Source organism: Cryptomeria japonica, chromosome 10, assembly GCF_030272615.1.
Source record: "Cryptomeria japonica chromosome 10, Sugi_1.0, whole genome shotgun sequence".
NCBI classification, from domain to species: Eukaryota; Viridiplantae; Streptophyta; class Pinopsida; order Cupressales; family Cupressaceae; genus Cryptomeria; species Cryptomeria japonica.
In genome coordinates this window covers 347345902-347367023 of record NC_081414.1, presented here as the reverse complement: position 1 = coordinate 347367023, position 21122 = coordinate 347345902, and the positions used below count along the sequence as shown (strand labels likewise).

At 34.7% G+C, this 21122-nt stretch overlaps 1 protein-coding gene across 2 annotated transcripts; it reads right to left on the bottom strand.

Annotated features, from left to right (window-relative positions):
- Nucleotides 1-13013: 13013 nt before the first annotated feature.
- Nucleotides 13014-20568, bottom strand: LOC131030310 (uncharacterized). 2 transcript variants are annotated; one of them, XM_057961037.2, is made up of 6 exons: nt 20105-20568; nt 18591-18701; nt 14748-14994; nt 14425-14623; nt 14032-14301; nt 13014-13898 (listed from the first exon to the last, which is right to left on the bottom strand). In XM_057961037.2, exons 3-6 carry the CDS (start codon nt 14947-14949, stop codon nt 13220-13222), a joined length of 1350 nt encoding a protein of 449 aa, XP_057817020.1. In that variant the 5' UTR covers nt 14950-14994; nt 18591-18701; nt 20105-20568; the 3' UTR covers nt 13014-13219. The 2 variants fall into 2 exon arrangements, with proteins under 2 accessions (XP_057817020.1, XP_057817019.1); XM_057961036.2 differs by having other exon boundaries at nt 20146-20567.
- Nucleotides 20569-21122: the final 554 nt, after the last annotated feature.

Here is a 21122-nt window from a genome sequence, read left to right as displayed (position 1 = left end):
ACTTTGGGCCATATTGCACAATAATGAGTGGCTGGACCTGTAAACTATAAATGCTAGTGGTGTACGGTACTTGTTTTTCAAAAAATATAAGAAAATAAATTATCGTAAAATGATTTTGAGAGGGTTAATTACATACATTTATTCTTTTATCTCCACCACTGCCACTCGATGTTTAGATAAAGATTTTGCATTTTAGTTTAGCCTTTAAACCATTCATAAATGATGGATGTATTTGGAATTTCGTTGATATAAAGAAGTGTTCATAAATGTTAAGAAATATCTGAGTAGCTGGACTTGTAAACTATAAATGCTAGTGGTGTACGGTACTTGTTTTTCAAAAAATATAAGAAAATAAATTATCGTAAAATGATTTTGAGAGGGTTAATTACATACATTTATTCTTTTATCTCCACCACTGCCACTCGATGTTTAGATAAAGATTTTGCATTTTAGTTTAGCCTTTAAACCATTCATAAATGATGGATGTATTTGGAATTTCGTTGATATAAAGAAGTGTTCATAAATGTTAAGAAATATCGTATGCTCCTTGGAAATGCATGTCATATCTCTTACAAAATTCATCAATTCTTTTGTGAGATCATAACCCTAATGTAATTTAGACTAGGGGTGGAGTTTTGTATTTTGTTATGTGGACTTATGTGTGTGTCGATTGTGAACCTTAATGCTAATACTATTGAATGAAATTACTATTCTTTTCATGTGTTTGTAAATTTAATATATTGATTTTGTTTAGACTAACCCAAACTAATAATATGGTTGGTGGACTTGTGTGAGGTTTGTCATTGGTTAAAGGTTCCTGGGGTGCAAGACGAAGTGAATTTTATGGTTCCATTAGTGAGAGACAAGTAGGTCATTGTGTCAACCTTTGTGTCTAGATTTTTTTGTTAACCTTTGTCCAAACTTTGATTCTTACAATCAAATCAGATTGAATTTGTGATAATTAATAATCCTCAAGAGTGCATTTCTGGATTCGATTGTGCGTAAGATTTTTGCATCAACGTTTCGGATCATACTTTGTGATATATATATATATATAGACCTAATTCAACAATCGGGTTGGTATCTTAAATTATTCAAATCATTTCCCCTAGGTTGAATAATTATATAATTAATCAATCCCTTTTCTTACTAACATGTCCTCCCTTTTCAATAAATAAATGAATATTATTTATTCTTTCACCTTTTTCCTACAATTAATATTTTAATATGTTAATTGGCTAATTTGAGTTATGAGTGAAATTAATAATTTTAAATTATTAATTCCACCTCATTTTCCCTTCTCCCATTTTCTCTCCACTTGTCATAGTTTGTGTCATAGTCTTCTATGGCATTCATTCAAGTTTAAATGGAATATTTGGAGTGCAAATATAAGCTTCCATTTTATTTTTATTTAACTCTTTTTTCTCTTCACTTCTAATGACAATTTCTCTTTTAACTCATTCTTGCACGAAATCTCAACCGTCGAATTGAGCTGATCTTGTCCGTTCAATGTGATTTCAAAAGTCTATAAAATGGGCTCTTGTCTCCTCATTTTGACATCTTAGGAGTTTACATTTATGCTATCATTCTCTTGAGTTCCTATACTTTCAAATCTTAAAGTATTCTCACCTATCATGCTTTTTCCCTTGCTTCATATGATTTGCACAATGGATTGAGCCAACATACAAGCACAATTAGAGAAGAAAGAAGGAGCAGCAAGGCCTTTGTCAAATGAACTTGGATGGTTTGATTGTTAATTTATTTATTTCATGTATGCTTCGTTTGATGACCTTATTGTGAATGTGCTTGACTTTACATGGTTTCGTGTATTTTCTTGCCACATATAAATATATAAATATTTATTTGTATATATATATATATATATATATATATATATATATATATATATATATATATATATATATATATATATATATATATATAATTGTTGTTCAAGCATAAATCGACTGATGTTTAGATGTGTATTTTATCTGATGATCAAATTAGTCATTTATTTAGTCATTTTTATGTGTAACTAATTATTTAGTCGTCTTTGTGTTGATTAATGGATTTGCCTCCGGTTTTTTCTCTAGGTCTAGGGGCATACGACAAGGGGATCCTCTATCTCCTTTCCTTTTCATTCTGATGAGTGAAACTCTTAGCAGAATAATTCAGAGGGACGTCAAAAATGGCAATATTATGGGCCTTCAGCCTGATCAAATTAGTCATTTATTTAGTCATTTTTATGTGTAACTAATTATTTAGTCGTCTTTGTGTTGATTAATGGATTTGCCTCCGGTTTTTTCTCTAGGTCTAGGGGCATACGACAAGGGGATCCTCTATCTCCTTTCCTTTTCATTCTGATGAGTGAAACTCTTAGCAGAATAATTCAGAGGGACGTCAAAAATGGCAATATTATGGGCCTTCAGCCCTCCTCTCAGGCCCCCACTTGCTCTCACCAACAATTTGTTGACAACACTCTCTTAATGGGGGAAGGTTCGATCAAAGAAGCCAAGAATTTAAAAACTATTCTGAATATATATGAACATGGCTCAGGACAAAAAAAAATTAGCCTGGCTAAAAGCTCCATCTTCTTCTTTAACACCCCTGAGCACAGGAAAGTTAAGATTGCCTCGATTATTGGCTGCAAAATTGGAACTTTGTTGGATTCCTATCTGAGCCTTCCCCTCTGCTAGGGCCCAGCTCCTAAATCTTTTTGGGTGAATCTTATAAACAAACTCCAAAACAAATTGGCTGGATAGAAAGGCGCCTTGCTAAGCCAAGCTGGTAAGCTCCAATTACTCAAAGCCTCACTTCAGAGCCTCCTGATTTATGGTATGAGTCTATTCAAAATCCCAGTCAAAATCATGGATAAATTGGAAAGAATTCAGAAAACAATTTATGGACTGGAACTAAATCCAAAAATAGATTACACCTTGTGGCTTGGAATCAAGTTTGCTTGCCCAAACTCATGGGAGGTCTGGATATCCGAAATTTGAGAGACTTCAATAAAGCCCTGATGTCCAAGAAGCTATGGAGATGTCTTAAGAAGAATAATGAATGGACTGGTATATTCAAACTTAAGTACCATATTCCTGATGTCCAAATCACTCTGGAAACTTATGAGCTCCCCAACGTGGTCCCTGATTTTTGGAGCAATTTCTTTGGCTCCTCCAAAGTTATCTTGCATGGTTGCAGATGGATGCTAGGTAATGGTACCAGAATCATATTTTGGGATGACTGCTGGACTGGTGATGCCCCCCTATCAGACTCTGTTTGGGCTCCCCCTACAAAAAATTATGCCTCAGAAAAATTAGCGTCTAGGTGGCTGATTACATTAGAAATGGAGAATGGTTGGACCTCTCTTCTGTTGATAATGATCTAAGACCTATGCAACCTTGGTTGAATTGTATCCACATCCCCCACTCTTAAGGGGAGGATGAAGTGTTATGGAACTTCTCCTCTTCTGGGCAGTTCAAAGTTGTTGATACCTATAAGTTCATCTCTATATCCTCCTCCCCCCCCCTATTGGGTGGGTATCTAGAACAAATTCCTAATTCCTAAAATTAACATCTTTTTTTGGTTGTTTATGCAAGGCAAGATCTCTACCATTGATAATCTTTGCAGAAGAGGTATTCCTCTCTCTAATAGATGTTTTCTCTGTAAAGAGGCGGAGGAAAATGCTGGTCATTTGTTGTTGCATTGCGCCTATGCCAAAGATATCTAGAATCACTTCCTTAATATTTGGAACATTGCCTAGGTCTTCCCTGTTTCTACCTAGCGAATGTGGTTTGAATGGAAATGCCCTTCTGATAATCAGGCCTTAGTTGTTCTCTGGAAGTTATCTCTTCCTCATATTGCCTGGGGCATCTGGAAAGAAAGAAACAATAGAGTCTTCAAGGACTTGGAAACTCCTCCTTTTGTTATGGCTGCTAGAATTCACAATGCTATCAAAGAAAACTTTCCCCACTCCTGCCCCAGGAGAAAGAATGACTCCCCCATTCCTACTCTCTAGGAGGATTGGGATACTATCAATCAATGGCAAATTGATTGGAATATTGTCAACCTAGTCCACAAAACCAAGCAGTGCAGACAAAATGTTATATGGCATCCTCCCCCTATGGGCTGGATCAAAATCAATGTGGATGGGGTGGCTAAAGGAAATCCTGGGTTGGTCAGGTGCGGGGGAGTGGCTAGGAATCACTTTGGTCTACCGGTTTACTGCAGTGGCGCTCCCCCTGGGCACCTAGACTAACCACTATGCAGAAGCCAGTGCTGCCCAAATTGGGCTACACATGGCTAAAAGAGAAGGGTTTACTAAAGTGTGGCTGGAATCTGCCTTGCTAAACACTATCAACGGCCTGAGTGATCGCACAGATCCTAGCTGGATGATTGACAGCCTGATCAAGGATTGTCGAAATATAATTAATGAACTGACAAATTTCAAAATCTAGCACATATACCAGGAAGGCAATAAGGCGATGGATCTACTGGCCAATATGGCACTGGGATACGTGGCAACCAACTGGTGGACTAGCAGGGATGCTTTCCCCGAAAATCTATGTGATCTGGCACGTAATGATTACTGCTTTAATCAATGATCCCTCATCATAACATGACTGAGTTGATAGGGAAACGGCTCTTTCTGGTTTTCCCTAATAAAAAATCTAGAAACCTCCCCGACGACTGGATTTCCTATGTCATTGTGTGGTTTTTCTTCTACTGTTTGGATATCCTTTGGGTGTGGCCCATTTTCTACGACTGGTTGGTGATAGTGAGCCCCTTCTCCTATCATTTGGTGACCAGGAGCATAATGGGAGGGGATAAGAACAGACAAGCGCCCTCTACTTGTGAGAAGTGGAAAAAGAATAAAGATGTCTCGCAGGAAGTCGTCGATGGTGGTCTCATCCCCTACCTAGACCGGCTTCATGGCCCCTCTCCTCTGATTATGGAGGCCTTTGTTAATGAATGGAAAAAAGGGAGTCTCAAAGCTTATGGTGCCGATTATCAGATTGATGAAACTTTGGTGACGATGGTCACTAGTTTGGCTACGACTAGAAGAAGATTTTATAGGGATAGAAAAATTGGGGAGGACTTATCGAGTTTCTTTGACAAAGACAAGGAGCACTCCATTGTCACCAAGATGGTCGATGGCAGCTATAATAGAAAAGACCTCATGGCCCCATGGGCTGACATGGCTGAGTTTATAGTGACGTATATCACCCTCGATGGCAGGCATGCAAGCGTCTTCTCCTACCATTTCACTATCTTAAATCATTTTCAACGCGGTAAAATTATCTTTGTTCCCTACTATCTAGCCTCCTCCCTTGAGAATAGCCTGGAAAAGCACCTGAAGAACCCTAACAATCCTGTTCTCCATGAGGGACTTATGGTCCTTATCATGGAACACGCTAAATCCCTTGAAATTATGCCCATGCTTGCTAAGATTGGCCTGCAGACGGAGGTCCAAGATGTCTCTGACTCGGAGATGGACCTGGATGATAGTGGGGTTCCTGTTGATGACCCTGAATACGAACCTGCGGATGAAAAGGAAATGATGGTCACTCCTAGGACACTCGAAAGCAAGAATCCCCCCAAATGGGTGGCTAGCAAAAACAAAACCAACTGCAAGTTGAACTCCAAGGCCGAACCCCTCACCAAAAAGAAAAAGCTGGTGACTAAGGATCACAGCCCGAAGATTACGAACCAAGGGATTAAACTGGACACCCCTCTCAATGTCCAGAAAGAAAAACAGGGGACCATATCCAATGAAGAGAGTTGTGGAAATCAGAAGGCTGGTAGTCTAATGAATCTGGTCATGGAAGCCACCAGAAGCTAGAAGAGCTGTTGGAAGTGGGTCGAGCGCGAAATTGACACCCTCAAAATGGAGGTTAAAGAAATAATTGACATTTTCATTGCTTCCCTTGAACCCAGCAAACCAGAGAAACTCATGATTATGACTCAAAAACTCTCCCATAATGTTGAGGTGATGAAATGCAATCATGAACAAAGGATTGATAAGGTGGAACAATCCATGGCTGAGATTAAGAAAAATCTCAAGAACCTGCTCAACATTAGTAAAGCAGCCATGAACAATAGCATTGAGGGGCTTGAAAATATTAATGCCATGGTTGTTGATTATAGATCCTATCACAATGATCCGATGAAAGATCTTGGAGGAGATGATATGGTTGCTAGAGACAGCAAAACCACTGGACCTAGTTCTAGAACCAAGAGCAGAAGTAGCAACAAGGGTACCTCCAGATTCATCATGGAGGAGCTTGAGGAAATCAATAGGATTTCCATCCAAAAGAACAAGGATGTGGTGCTCTCACTTAACTTAGAGCTTTTTATTTTGCTTTGGCTTGTTTGTCTACATTTCCTTTATTTTTGTTTTTGTTCGGGGTTGCTCCCTTGTTTTGCTGTTGTTTCTTGCTGGTTTGGCTATTGGCCGGTTGTTGTAATACTTCAGGTTTCAGGTCCCTGTAAAACTCATTTATTTTTATCAAAAACTAATTATTTAGTCATGCTTTCTTACCCGATGACTAAATTAGTCATTTATTTAATCATTTATAGTTGTATTGCAAACAATTACTAGAATTTGGTCATTTTTACTTGTCATGACATATATACATATATATGTACACACACACACACATATATAACTATTGTTCAAGCATAAATCAACTAATGCTTAGTTGTGTATTTTCTCTGATGATCAAATTAGTCATTTATTTAGTCATTTTTATTTGTGTAACTAATTATTTAGTCGTGCTTTCTTACCCGATGATTAAAGTAGTCATTTATTTAGTCATTTATAATTGTATTGCAAAAAATGACTAGAATTTGATCATTTTTACTTGTCCTGACTAAAAGTTCTAGTCACTTGGTCATTTATTTGTCATATTTCTACTAGTGTCTCCCTTTGGATTTGGACTTATTGCTCTTCTCATTCAAAAGATTGTCTTTTTCCTTAGAACATCCATGAACAATTAGGGCTTCCTTCGAATTAATGGATACCTTCCTTTGTATCTCTTCACCAAGTAAGGAACCCACCACATCTTCAGACTTCAAAACAACATAAGTACTACCGATGGCCATTGTAAAGGGGAAACATTGATTTGGCAATTTGCAACATAGAAGGAGAAATCACCAAATCAATTTTCGCTTTGGGGGAGGAATTCACTAGATTCAGTCACAAATTAGATAAGGACTAAATACTAAGTGGATTGATTGATTATGATGTGTTTTTCCCTCTTTTATAAGTTGAAGTGTTGATTTAGGGTAAAATGCTGAGAATTGAAGACAAAATTGAGAAAATAATGAGCTACAGGTTCGGGATTTTGTTGTGCACCTGGATTTGAATAATATGAGCTAATTCAAATCTGCCCTACGAAAATCCCCTAAAAAAGAAGGGACCGTGGAGCTGCAACGTGGTCCTCTGAATTTTCTACACACCAAAAAGGGTTGTTCTATCTCTATGTCTGAAGCTTATCTTGAGAAGTATAGCTATGCACGTGTTTCCTACACACAAAAAGAAAGGGAAATAGGTTGGGAATAGGGGTTTGCCTAAGTCAAACCTTGGTTGAGGAATCAACCTTGAATGAAATATTGCAAATACTTGAAATAAATGATGGAAAAGTATATCTTAGATCTGCAATGAGTGATGATGATTCTTTGCTTCTTGAAGGTAATCACATATGTTCTATAAAATGGCATGAACATGACAAAACCCTAATCACACACATGCTTGCAAATGAATGATGTAATGTTGCTACACAATGGATATATGAAGAATATGCAGCCTTGAAGACCTCTAGAAATGCTTGATGATGAATGATCCAATGCTTGATTTCTTGATTTCTTGATTTCTTTACTATAGTTCTCATTTCCTTATGATAATATATATCAAAATGAGATGGGGAGACCTCCTTATATACTTGTCTGTCATCAAAAATATTAATTTTCTGACATAGGTCGACACAGAGGAAGATTTTCTCACCCAAATTTTGGATAGGGCCAAGGGTCCAAATTAGGCCCCAATTAGGGAGGATCATGGCGTGGTGCCATGGTCCCAATGAGGACCAAGGTGCCATGCCCTGGTCCTACCCCAAATTGGGACAAGGTTAAGGGGTCCTAACAAGCTAAAAGATGAAAGTATGGCATTTATTACATGGAAAAGGAATAAATAGGTCCAAATAAAGTGTGAGGATGAGAACCCTAAAGTGAGGGCCCCAAATGCGGTCAAAATTAGGACGCTGCATCCATAATAAGAGAATCCCACGAATCAGAAAAATAATAAAGGAAGATCTGACATTTCTCCTCCTCATCCATCTTAACGCCAATAGATACCAATTGAACCACCAACATATTAAATTCTTCCAGGTGGTATGTAATCTGTCCACCCTCTTCCATTCTCAAGGAATACAAATTTCTTGCTCAAGAAAATTTGATTCAATAAATATTTCGCTTGGTACGTTTCACCAAGCTTAGTCCATAACTTCTTTTCAATATTCTCTTTGTGGACATTGATCAGAACAGAGTCTGTCAAGCACAATCTTATTAGACCCTTGGCTTTATGGTCCATAACATCATATTGAACAACCACAATAAGATCTAAGGGTCTTGAGACATTCGTATCAACAACATCCCATAGATCTCGATCTATTAGGAGATCCTCCATCTTCAACTTCCACATCTCAAAATTACTTCTAGAAAATTTATCCACCTCTATTCTCCCTAGCAAACTTGTCATCTGAAAATTCCTGTAACAAGATCGAAAAAGTATCTTCTGCACAAGCTTGTACTCAAAACTAGATTAGTTCCAAAAACCCAACAACCCACAACTGAAACCAAAGGTGATCAGGCTCTAATACCACTTGTAAGGAAGTTAAGTAGCGGAACAACTTCCTACACTAACCTTGAGAGGAGGTTAATGCAAAACCTTTTACAGATCATTATAATAGTTATATAAACTTAATAGAAATAAACATAATATCATGCATACCACAACATAGTGATTTACGTGGGGAAAACCCTTTCAGGAGAAAAATGTCACACTCCAAAAGAAGCTCAATATATTATTCAGCAATCAATAATAAATTACAATATACTTGTAGAACAAGCTCTTCATATGAGTACCACTAATCAGACATTCAGAGGTAACTCAATAGCCATAAGATTCTTACACACAACATCTATCTGATGCACCTTATATATAGGAGATACAATACAAGAAACCGTCAAATAGTATTACAAAGCCATGGGCTAAAACCACCCAATAAAGTGGAGCCAACCTTATCTCCAATCTAGATACCCTATGACGTGTCAAAATACACATCAACACGTGTTCCTCCCTTTTACAACTCATTTATGTATTCGATGCATTTTATATTTCCTATTTCAGGAGTCCAAACTTTTGGAGGCTATAACTTGTGAACCGTGTGTTTGATTGACAAACTATTTGAAGCATCGAAAAGCTAGCAAAGTGCTCTATCACCCCATAGCCTACTACATGATATGCCCACTTTTCAAGGAATTTTGGAGGGTCTAAAGTCCTCAAAATTAAATTTAAATCTTTCATCACACCCTTCAAAACCGAAAACTTTAATTTATTCAAAACTAGCTATGATCTAGTGACGAAAAATTTTCAGCATGCTTATCTAGCCAATCCAAAGCTTTAGGGAGAATTTCACACCATTTAATGCTCAAACAAAAACTTACTATAAATAGTAACCTCATGCAAAAGCAAGGTTGAGACACCATTTTCCCAACAAACATCACATAATTGTTTAGGCTATAAAATAAACAAAGACTAGATCAAATGGCTAGAGGGTGGCATTGAGAACCTCATCAAAATCAATAGAAGCTTGATGCACAAAAGTGTGATGGAGGTCACAACCATGATAAAGAAGATCGAGAAGAAAAAAAAGAAAGGAAAAACCCCTACTCTGATATATGACAGACGAACTAAGGGAAAGATGAGCAGCAACTTACTCCCTTGGGAGGAGAAGTTGAATGATATCTTGGATAGCTGGGGCTATATCTTAATGCCTTCAACTATTTTCTTTTTGTTGTCTTTCATCTTAGCTATTCTTAGTTTGATTTTTTGGAACTATTATGTTTATCCTCATGCTATATAGACTTGATTAAACTCTACATTTTTTTGTGGGCTTTCTCTCCAATCCCTGGTTATTGTTTTATGATGGATGATTTTTTATTTTGATGTGTAATGGGTTGGGGGCCTTCTCCACTTAACTTAATCAAAAAATCTAGTCTCAAATAGACTTTGAAGATTTACTAGAAAGAAATCAACTAATGGAGATTAGCTTTAATAATGGTATATATGCATGGATGAATAGGTGAAGTGGTTTTGGTACTATTGCAAAAAAATTAGACAGGTTTTTCTAGAAGGGACGTTTGGGAGCTTTCACTTTTAGGTTGGAAAGCAAGATCCTTCCTTGGTCAGGATCAGATCATTATCCAATTTATCTATTCATTATAGAGGATAAATGACCAATCAAATGCCCCTTTAAATTTGAAAACATGTGGTTCAATCATCAAGACTTTTTTGTTATGGTTGAAAGTTGGAGAGGTGTGCAGGTGAATGGATCGACAATGTTCAAGATAGTAACCAAGTTGAAAGTAATTAAACAATATTTGAAGGATTAGAATCAACTTCATTTCAAGAACATTTTTGAAACCAAAAAGTCCATTGAAGCTAATTTGGAGGAGCTCAATAAGGATGTTTTGACACAAGTTATGTACCAGGAGTGATTCATACAAGAAAAAAGTTTGATTAGGGAGTATGAGGAAATATTAGCAATGGAAGAAACCTTTTGGAAGCACAAATCAAGAGAAGCTTGGATCAAGGAAAAGGATAAAATATCAAAATTATTTTAGCACTAAAGCCCATAGATCTATTAATAGAATTTCCAAAATTAGGCTGGACGATGAGTCAACATTAGAGGATATGGATGTTATTATAATAAAAATTAAACTACTATAGTATAAATCAATAAGTGGAATGAATCAAACTTGTTCGCTCAAAGGAGCATCCAAGGGAACATTCCCAAGTTAATTACAGAGGAACAAAACAAAATGAAGTTAAGGCAAACTTCTCAAAGGAGAAAACTAGGGCAGCATTCTTCCAATTTCATCTTGATAAAGCCCCTAGCCTAGATGGGTTTCCTATTGCATTCTTTCAGAAATGTTGAAACTTCATTGGTAAGAAGGTAATGAAGGCTATTGAAGACTCCAAGGCTTTAGGTATGATTTTAAGAGACCTTATTAATACGTTTTTGGAGTGACTTCCACTATAATCCTTTCCTTCAAGCTCACCATTATATATACTTCTCTATCTTTACCTTTATATCTTCCTCTTGGGAATTTGCCAAATTTTCTTCACTTTTCTTGTTCTAGAATATGTGAAAATACTTTTTATTTCAAGTAAAGTTTGTTTACCAAAATTTGGCTTGATAGATCTCACCAATTTAGTTCCAGTTTGTTTATGCAGTCTTTTGTTTTGATACATTTAAGAAAACAAAATCTTAAAGACACATTATGATAGAATCTCATGCCTTTTTTTCCACCTCTTTCTAATCTTCATGAGTAAATTTCTTGGGTTTATTTTCATTTGTCATACCCACTCATTGATCTCATTCTTCTTTTCAACACACACGTTATGAAAGAAGACTTGAGAAAACTACAAGAGCACTAAAAGTTGATGAAGAGATATCACTGCATGAAAAGATGAATGTGGCAGAGTGAGACATTATTGATTTCAAGAAACTTATTAAGAGATCAATATGGACCTATGAATACAATAATCTTGTTTAGAACCATATGTAAATCAAGAGGTAAATGTTGTAAGGTAATCATTAATAGCAGTAGCATGAATATTTTACTTTATAATGAAATGGTTAAAAAAAATTGAGAAGGTTAGAGCATCCTAATGCATATAGAGTATCTTAGTTACAAAAAGACAATAAAATTCTAGTTAGTAAATAATGTCTTAAATTTTATGATCAGAGGATACGAAAATGAAGCTTTCTATGGCATCCTGCCTTAAGATATTTGTCACATTTTATTGGACAAAACATGGCAATTTGGCAGAAAAATTGTACATGATGGTAGAGAAAATGCTTAAAGGTTAATGAAAAGTGGATTAAGACCTCCATTAGTACCCCTTGAAAGAAGAAGATGAGAGTGGTTAGTCTTAAGAAAATAATACTAGTTGATACATATTACTAGGTAGCTCATAGATTGATTTCAATCGAAAGTACATATTTGAATTGACAAATAGAATAATTATTCAAAAAAAATATAATAATGAAAAATTTTAGTCCATAAGCAATACAAATAGTTTTAGTAAAAAGACAGCCAAGATTTACATTTAAATTATTTAATCTTGAATTGAAAAAAATATATATTTTTGTGAGGAAAACTCATCTAAATCAAAATTGCACTAATTTATCAAATCAAAAAATACAAATAAAAAAATATTTATTAAATGAAAGTGAAAATTCTGAAAATAAGTGATAATCTCTAATGGCTCATTGCTGGGTAGTGGGCATGCACATCCTGTAGCAGGATAGTCCCGGGTAACTCTATGAGCCTTTGTGGATCTGAAATTCCTCTTACAATTGGGTGTAATCTTTTAGCCACCATGACCAGCTGACATCTGATAAGCTGGGCATATGTAAGAATATTTTCTCAACCCAGATTTGAACTGGTAATTTAGTCCTTATCGTCACCAAATGGGAGTTAAAAACATTGTCTGGTTATAGAGAATGACATAATTTTATACATTTTGTATAAATCAAATACTGAACAGTAAATTCAACTATCCCTCTCCTCGCTTCATTGTTCCTAACTGTTTTTCAGTCCCCTTCAAGCTCAACTCATCGATTAGCATGAAAGGTAAGAAATTCAACACAAACACACATTAGGCAGGAGGACTTTTCTGATACAAGGAGTAATCTATATGGCAAGAATCAAATAAAAAGGTGCCGAATTCTGAATTTACTAGGTAAATTTCTCATATATTTCACATAAGCTATTACAGTTAAGCTGAAACTTAAAAATCCAGTGATCTTTAACTAAGAATATGTCATTGGCAAATAACCCGAGTTGCTGAAGTTAATAGTTATAAGATCAATAAACAGAAACTGCATTGTTTGTGAAGTCTTCGTTATTAGAACAACTTATTCTTTTATGCTTACTTCTTCCGACTGTACATTGAAGAAACAATTTTGCAAAGACCCAAGCCACAGAACGCAACAATAGCCCAATAAACAATTTCATCCTTTTGGTTGGCAAGGTCATTGCATTCCCTCAAAATCTTTTCTTTTTCATAAATTGCTTCTCCTTTTAATCTCGAGGCCTCATTTAGTTGTCTGGCAATCTTTTCCTTTTCCCTGCAGGCTGCTTCCTTTTGATAAAGAGCATCATCTCTTTGTCTCTCTAGTTGATTGATTTTCTTGATTTGAAAGTCATATACTGACTCTTTGTTGTAGTTAAGTGAACCCTCAATATTTGCTTTTGCAGATTCAGCATCCTTTCTGGCTTTCCTTTCAATTCCAAGCTCCAAAATAGTCGCATCTCTTTGATTAGCTGCATCTTCTTTCAATCTCAAAGCTTCATCCAATTCTTTGGTAATACTTGTCTTTTCTCGCAATGCTTCATCTCTTTGCCTTGCGAGTTCATCGTTTTCTTTCAATGTTTTAATTGTGACTGTCCTCAAGTGATCTAGTGAAGATTCCAACTCCGCTTTTGCAGTTTCCGCTGCCTTCCTGTTTCGTCTTTCTGTTTCAAGCTCCAAAAAAGCCGTTTTAAGGCTCTCTGGATGACCTTCCGAAGAAATTTTAAGTGACATACATGGTGTGGTCATGGATTCCCTAGCGTCAGAATTCATTTAGTCATTAATGGCGGAGATGCAAAACGAGAAATTTAGCATGGAAGAAAAAATGCATTAATGCAAGCCTACACACCAAAAAAGAAATAATGAGCTAAGCATGGTAATAATTTTACCTTACGATGAACATGTAAGTCCGACATTCTCCCAAATGGAAAGTATTGCCAATCTTAGGCCCCGCTCCTCTTCTATTAGTGTAGCCAGGGTATTCTGCTTTGTTAAAGTCAACGGATTCTTTAAAAAGCAAACCGCATGTTTCTGCTTGTTCCACAAGTTTCCACTTGTCATATGGATCTTTTTCTTTGTGGGTAACATGGATTTCTCCCATGTTGTTAAGCATAGCCATTCCATTCTTGAAGAACATCTTCAACAAATGACGGTGCTTTCTGCCCAACAAACACAGTTCATATTTATAAAATTTCTAAAACATCATTTTATTTATCTAGAATTTTATCTGTTACCGATATATTTATATCCCCAGGAAATGTTTCAAAATTGAAAAAACTTACTTGATAAGTTTGTTATCATTTTCCTTCCCAAAGAAGCCTGCATGAGGGAAGTTAAAGACAATCCTATCGAACAACATCTCTCTTAATATCTCATGCTTTTTCATTGTTTTTGCATCAACACTATGCAATGTCATTGCTCTACGCTTCTCCAAACTCCGAAGGTTATTTTGGCCGTAATTATATGAACTTATGACCTCCTCTGCATCGTTGGGAGACATAAATACACAAGCAGAATACTTTGCAAATACACGGGAAGAATTTTGATAATTGGTAAAACTTGAAAAAAAACTGCCAGTAGAAAAATTGAAAGAAAGATTTTGAACCTCTGCTGTCAAGAGAGGTGGCAACGATGTTTTCTGCAGAACCAAATGCTTTGGCCAAAGCCGAAGAAAATGAAAAATCTCCTTCCCCCACTAATAAAATATGATGGTAGTTGGAGTAGTGCATAATCCTTTTCTCCAGAGCAGGCTGTCCGAGTGGATGTTTGGAAATTAAAATATCTCCATCATGTAGATTGGAACCCATTTATAATTACAAGGAAGAATCCACAAAGATCCAAGCTACAAGCCCCTGTCAAAATTTAAAACAGAGTAAAGAAGAAGTCCTGAAAGCTAACTTTGGATGAGTTTAAGATCTCAAACAACATTTCTGTGAAAGACATTATGAAAGCCACACTTGAAATTAGATGCATTCGAGAACCCTTAAATGCACTCTTGTGAAAAACAAGATGCAGTTCTTCATCCGTAGACAATATTGATCTTCTGACTTGAAAATTTCTTACTTCGTTCAAATATTTAAGGGCAATGCTTTTAGCCTTGATTGCACAAGATTGTAGGATTGTTATTGCTACATGACAAAAGTAGATGTCCAAATCTTAAGTGCTAAATATACCTGGCGAAATTTTCTGTGGGGGAATTTGAAAAGCATGTAACGAATTCTAAGTTTTTGGCAATTCTTATTTTATCTTCAGAATGATCTCTTATAAAGTTACCAATACCCCTGGACTAGGGCGCCCAGCACACATGTCCAACTGTTTTCAATTGAATTTCAAAGAGAGAAACCTATAAGACCTCTTGATAGAAAATCTTCACCTTTTTGTTGCTAAGGCACCTAGCACACTAATCTGGTACTTTCAAGCTCAACTTGCAATTACAAGTTCCTTTTTATGTCTTTTTTTGAGATCTGGCTTACTGTGTTGGTTTTTTGTTCTATAATTTACTATTATTGTTGGAAGTTACTATTTTCTTATCATTAAAACCTAGATTTTAGACACACACTTCAAAATCTCAAATCTATTACATATCAAAAAAGAACATAAGCCCAAGTATTTAGCTCCCCTATTAGGATTGTAACTGAACCTTATTATTATTCCTAATGATATCCTATGGAGATCTAAGATCTTAGTTTGCATCCATAGGCTAGGATCTCATTTCCATACTAATCACAAAGTAAAACAATGTTCATCAACAAATTGTGGATGGTTTAAGGACTATGAACAAGAGTGGATAATCTCTTTTAGACTTCAAGGTGCTTAGTTTAAAACCTAGTAGGGTATTTCCAAAGGTATACCTTAAAAGGTAATTGAATTAATTATATTGTCACATGACTATAAAAAATAGCAACTATACCCAAATGTACACTTGACCCCTATAGTTGTCACCAGACCAAGATCAGCTAGTTCCATATGACTTCTATAGCTAATAATACACCTTGATCCTACATCTGCAGATGAAGATGACAATATTCTTATAATCCATTACAACGATTCATTTTAATGCTTCATACACAATGATAAGGTACAAATGTACTAAACATGATTCTCTAAATATTTGGAATTTAGAATAACTTAAAATAATTCCTTGATTAACAGTAACACTACTAAGTCATGAACATACATACCTTAAAACACCATAACAATACATCATACTTTATGCCTTTGGTTGGGGCATTGAGAAATAGGGTGACAAGGAACTCTTCATTATGATATGCAAAATGAAGAAGTCTAAAAAAGCAAATCCAAAAAGGCAAGAAAGTATTGAAATCTCAATGGTCAAGAGTTGAGCATAACTTATAACAAGTACCTAAGGAGAGGAAAGACTGAAACTTTGACTCCAAAGAAGTACTTAGAAGAATATTTGAGAGTCGGAGGGTCGAAGAAGGCATGATAGGTAAGGGAAAGTTAAAAAATGTAACAAGTATACATAAAAAACTTTTAGAGGACCGAGAATTAGGAAGTTGGGGATGAGATGGAAAGGTACTTAGGTATGGGATGGTCTAAAACTCCAATTTGAAAGATAGACAATTTTTTAATGTTAAAACTTAAAGGTCAAAGAGGTCAAAATGAGTAATAAAGGTATAGTAGGAAGAGAAAGTTCGACAAGTTGATAGAAACAAAGAAAAATCAAACTTGGGCGAAATGGCATACTTACGTGAGAAAGTTCAAAAATCTAATAACCACCCACCACTTAGAGAATTTACCAAAAAAATGACCAACACTTATGATTTTAGAGCTTTTGTAGTTATTAGCACATGAAAACACTCGGGCAATTTTAACAACTGAGGATCCACACAAACAAATCAATTCTGAATGGTGAGCCAAAAAAACGTCAAGACACTCAAAAGGGAACAAACTCAAGCAAAATTTGACACTACAAAATTGAGTCCCAACATAGACAATGCCTTATCTTATGTTCAAAGAATGGACACCTAAAGTAAGTGTTGGATAAATTGATATACAAACATCTTTGATTATAATTCATATTACTTTTTGAATATTGATAACTTCTTAAGGTATTTGGATTGATTTATACCTCAACACAAACATATTCTAGGATAGCTACAATAAGATTTGTTGTGCTGAACGTAAACAACTCTTGGTTCAATGTAAACAACTCTTCATAAAGAATAAGTGATATGATCCAAGAAAGTTCAACAAGGAAAGAAAATCCCTAAAACTCAAACCACACTATATGTTAAATTTTCGTTGCTCCAAATCAATAAAAATTCTAAGTCAACAAGGAAAAGAAAAGTAAAGAGCTACGAGCTATGGACATATAAAATCTCACGCTTAAGGATAGCATCCACATGGTTGGCCTTATCAAAATAAACAAAGAAAGAAAAACTTGAAGAGATTTTGAATAATGTCTAAACAAACATTATGAGAAACCCAAGAAATACTAACCCAACTACAAAGCATTCTTTTTTATGGAATCCATCCCACAAAATAATCTACTAATGTGAAATGCTTAATCCATTTGCATGCCCTATCAAACTTGAGAATGAGTAAATCACATCAATAGTATTAGTAGAGCTCTTCCATGCCCTGCCATACAAACTTTTTAGGTTTCTTGCTTTGTGGTGTCATTTTCAAAAACCCCAAAGCTAGTGCTCTCAACATCTGCAATTGAGTCATCAAGACTTGAAGCCGGTAAATAGGCTTACACTACTCAAGAATGAGAAAACCTAGAAAAGGAGTTGCAATATCTTGTTGTTAGCTTGAGCCTATCTTCGCACACCTCCGCTAGTGGGAGGAACCAATCTACGTCTACAGGGCTATCACATGTGGGAGGCTATAAAAATCTTCTTGAAAGGAAGGAAAGTGGTATGATAAGACCAAGTCCATGAAAGCAAAAACTAAGATTCTCAAAGTCATGCTGCATCTCCCCTCTCTATCTATATTTATTATTTTAAATTTTTATATACAATATAATGTAAAAGATAATTTAAATATTTAAATATCATATATATTTTTTCTATATATACTTTTTAAAATAGAAATTTGAATATCATATATATTTTTCTATATATACTTTTTAAAATAGAAATTTGAATTTTTTATCACAAATTTATATTCAAATTTTTTATATAAATATTAAAAAAAAATAAATAAATACATTCCTTTCATTACAATTCTCTTAAATTATAATTGTAATTATACTTCTAAACATAATAAATTATTAACTATAAATTAAAAAACGCATTCTTGAAAATAATACTAACAATATTATCCTATTAACTTTTTAAAAAGATTTAACAATATATTTAATTCCAATACAAAACTAAATAGGAAAACTTCTTGACATGATATATAACCATAAAAAGTAAAATTTATTTCAATGCAACTAAACAAAGAACGAAACAAAAATGATAAGCAATTGAATGCTCACCTGATCTCCTTGGAACTAATGTTTTATTATATATCCACTAGAGATTGGATAAAATTTCACTGCACCTATATACATTCCCGCTGAGTTTATCAAATACGAAACATTTAAAGCCTGTCCATAAACAAAAAGATTTTTGTGAGTCAAATTAAAAAAAATTATATTACTCTATAATTTCTTGGTCATTGCCTTCCGTCTATGTCCCCAAAATTTACATAAATTTAATTATTAAAAAATTTAAATTGTTTAAGACTGTATATTACTAACAATTATAAGTGCATATATTTTACAGAATTGTATTTTAAAATCTATGGAGAAAAAAATATCTAGAGTGTATTTAAAGATAAGACTATTTAATTTTAAAAAATAATTAAATTTTTAACAATATCAAAGAGATAGGTAGAATTGATAACAATATTAAATTTTTATTATAGAGATTTGATTTTAATTTTATGGTGAGACTTGAAATGATTAAATAAATATATTGAAGGTAAGTTTCTTGTAATCTCAATAAATGCTGAAAGATGGCCTGAATAATCGTGTTTTATGAATTAAAAATAAATAAAAAATAAATTCAAAAATTTTACAGAATTAAATCTAGAAATCATTAGCGTTTATTATAATGAACTGTGAAAATTTAATGTCCTTAAAAATAAATCATTATTTTTTGAAGTGAAAGAATGACATTTTTTTTTTGGTACATCCATTTTAATTTTTCAAATTATATTTTAAAATTAGATAATCCTTTACAAAATTTAAAATTAAAATTAAATAATAATCAAAATGAAACACATACTTTCCCTCCTGTAAATGTTTCCCCACTGTAAAGACAATAGCTGCCTCTATTTTTTTAATATTAAAACAATGCAAACTACTCTGTTTAATGATGTTTAAAACGGTATGGTAATCAATCTCACTCATAATAAAACACTTACTTTCCCTAAGTAAATGTTTCCCCACTGTAAAGATAGATATCTGCTACTATTTTTTTTCCTCTGCTGCTATTTTTTTTCGTCTGAAACAATGCAAGCTACTCTGTTTATTGACGTTGAAAATGGTGTAATATTTCTTTCACCTTTTTCTATAATTCCGAATAAATGTGGATAGTAATATACTACAAACAGGAATCTTTCACTGGATGAACAAATTAAATCCGAAAACAGTTCTACTTCTTAAGGAAAAAAATTCTTCGGCTGGTTCGACCCTCGTAAAAAATAAAAGGAAAAGTGAGAGTATGTGTATTACAGAGGAAATAAACAGCATTGATCCCAGAAAAAGGAGGGTTTGTACAGGCAATTGCATGATAATCGGTCAAAACATCATGTAAAAGGCTATAAAAACTAAAAGCTAAAACGTTAGAAACCCCATCAAAACAGAAAATAAAATCCCTAAACTTCACTGAAACGCAGATTTGCAGAAAATAAAATCCCTCAACTTCACTGGAAAGCAAATTTGCAGAAAATAAAATCCCTAAACTTCACTGAAACGCAGATTTGCAGAAAATAAAATCCCTCAACTTCGCTGAAAAGCAAATTTGCAGAAAATAGAATCCCTCAACTTCACTGAGAGGCAGATTTTCCGTCGTCGCTCCTTTTTCAACTGTTAGCTCTCCGTCCACTGCTACGGCTTATACAGCTCCTTCAACCTTCATAAGCTGCTCCAATGGTAGAGCACAACTTAAGGGCACGGATATCTGGAAGCTGCGCGCGCCATTTACCTTGTTAAAGGAAATCCTCTCGCTTTGGCTCGTCTCTTCCTGACAGATCTCTTTAAACTTAGAAATGAATTTAATGTACTGTGAAATCTTCCAATTTAATGGTGAAGATTTTGTTGTGCTCCTGCATCTGTGAATTGAATGGGGAAAAGAAAGCATTTTCTCTTCGATTGCTTCGTAGCAGGGTCGGAACTTGGTACGGGAGAGCTAAAAAGCGGAATTTCCTTTACTCTTTGCTTTACCAGGTCACACTAGGTACTTTGGGCCATATTGCACAATAATGAGTGGCTGGACCTGTAAACTATAAATGCTAGTGGTGTACGGTACTTGTTTTTCAAAAAATATAAGAAAATAAATTATCGTAAAATGATTTTGAGAGGGTTAATTACATACATTTATTCTTTTATCTCCACCACTGCCACTCGATGTTTAGATAAAGATTTTGCATTTTAGTTTAGCCTTTAAACCATTTATAAATGATGGATGTATTTGGAATTTCGTTGATATAAAGAAGTGTTCATAAATGTTAAGAAATATCGTATGCTCCTTGGAAATGCATGTCATATCTCTTACAAAATTCTTCAATTCTTTTGTGAGATCATAACCCTAATGTAATTTAGACTAGGGGTGGAGTTTTGTATTTTGTTATGTGGACTTATGTGTGTTGATTGTGAACCTTAATGCATCCTTTCTCCCTGCAGGGTGCTTCCTTTTGATAAAGAGCATCATCCCTTTGTCTCTCTAGTTGATTCATTTTCTCGAGTTGAAAATCATATATTGACGCCTTTGTTGTAGTTAAGTAAACCCTCAATATTTGCTTT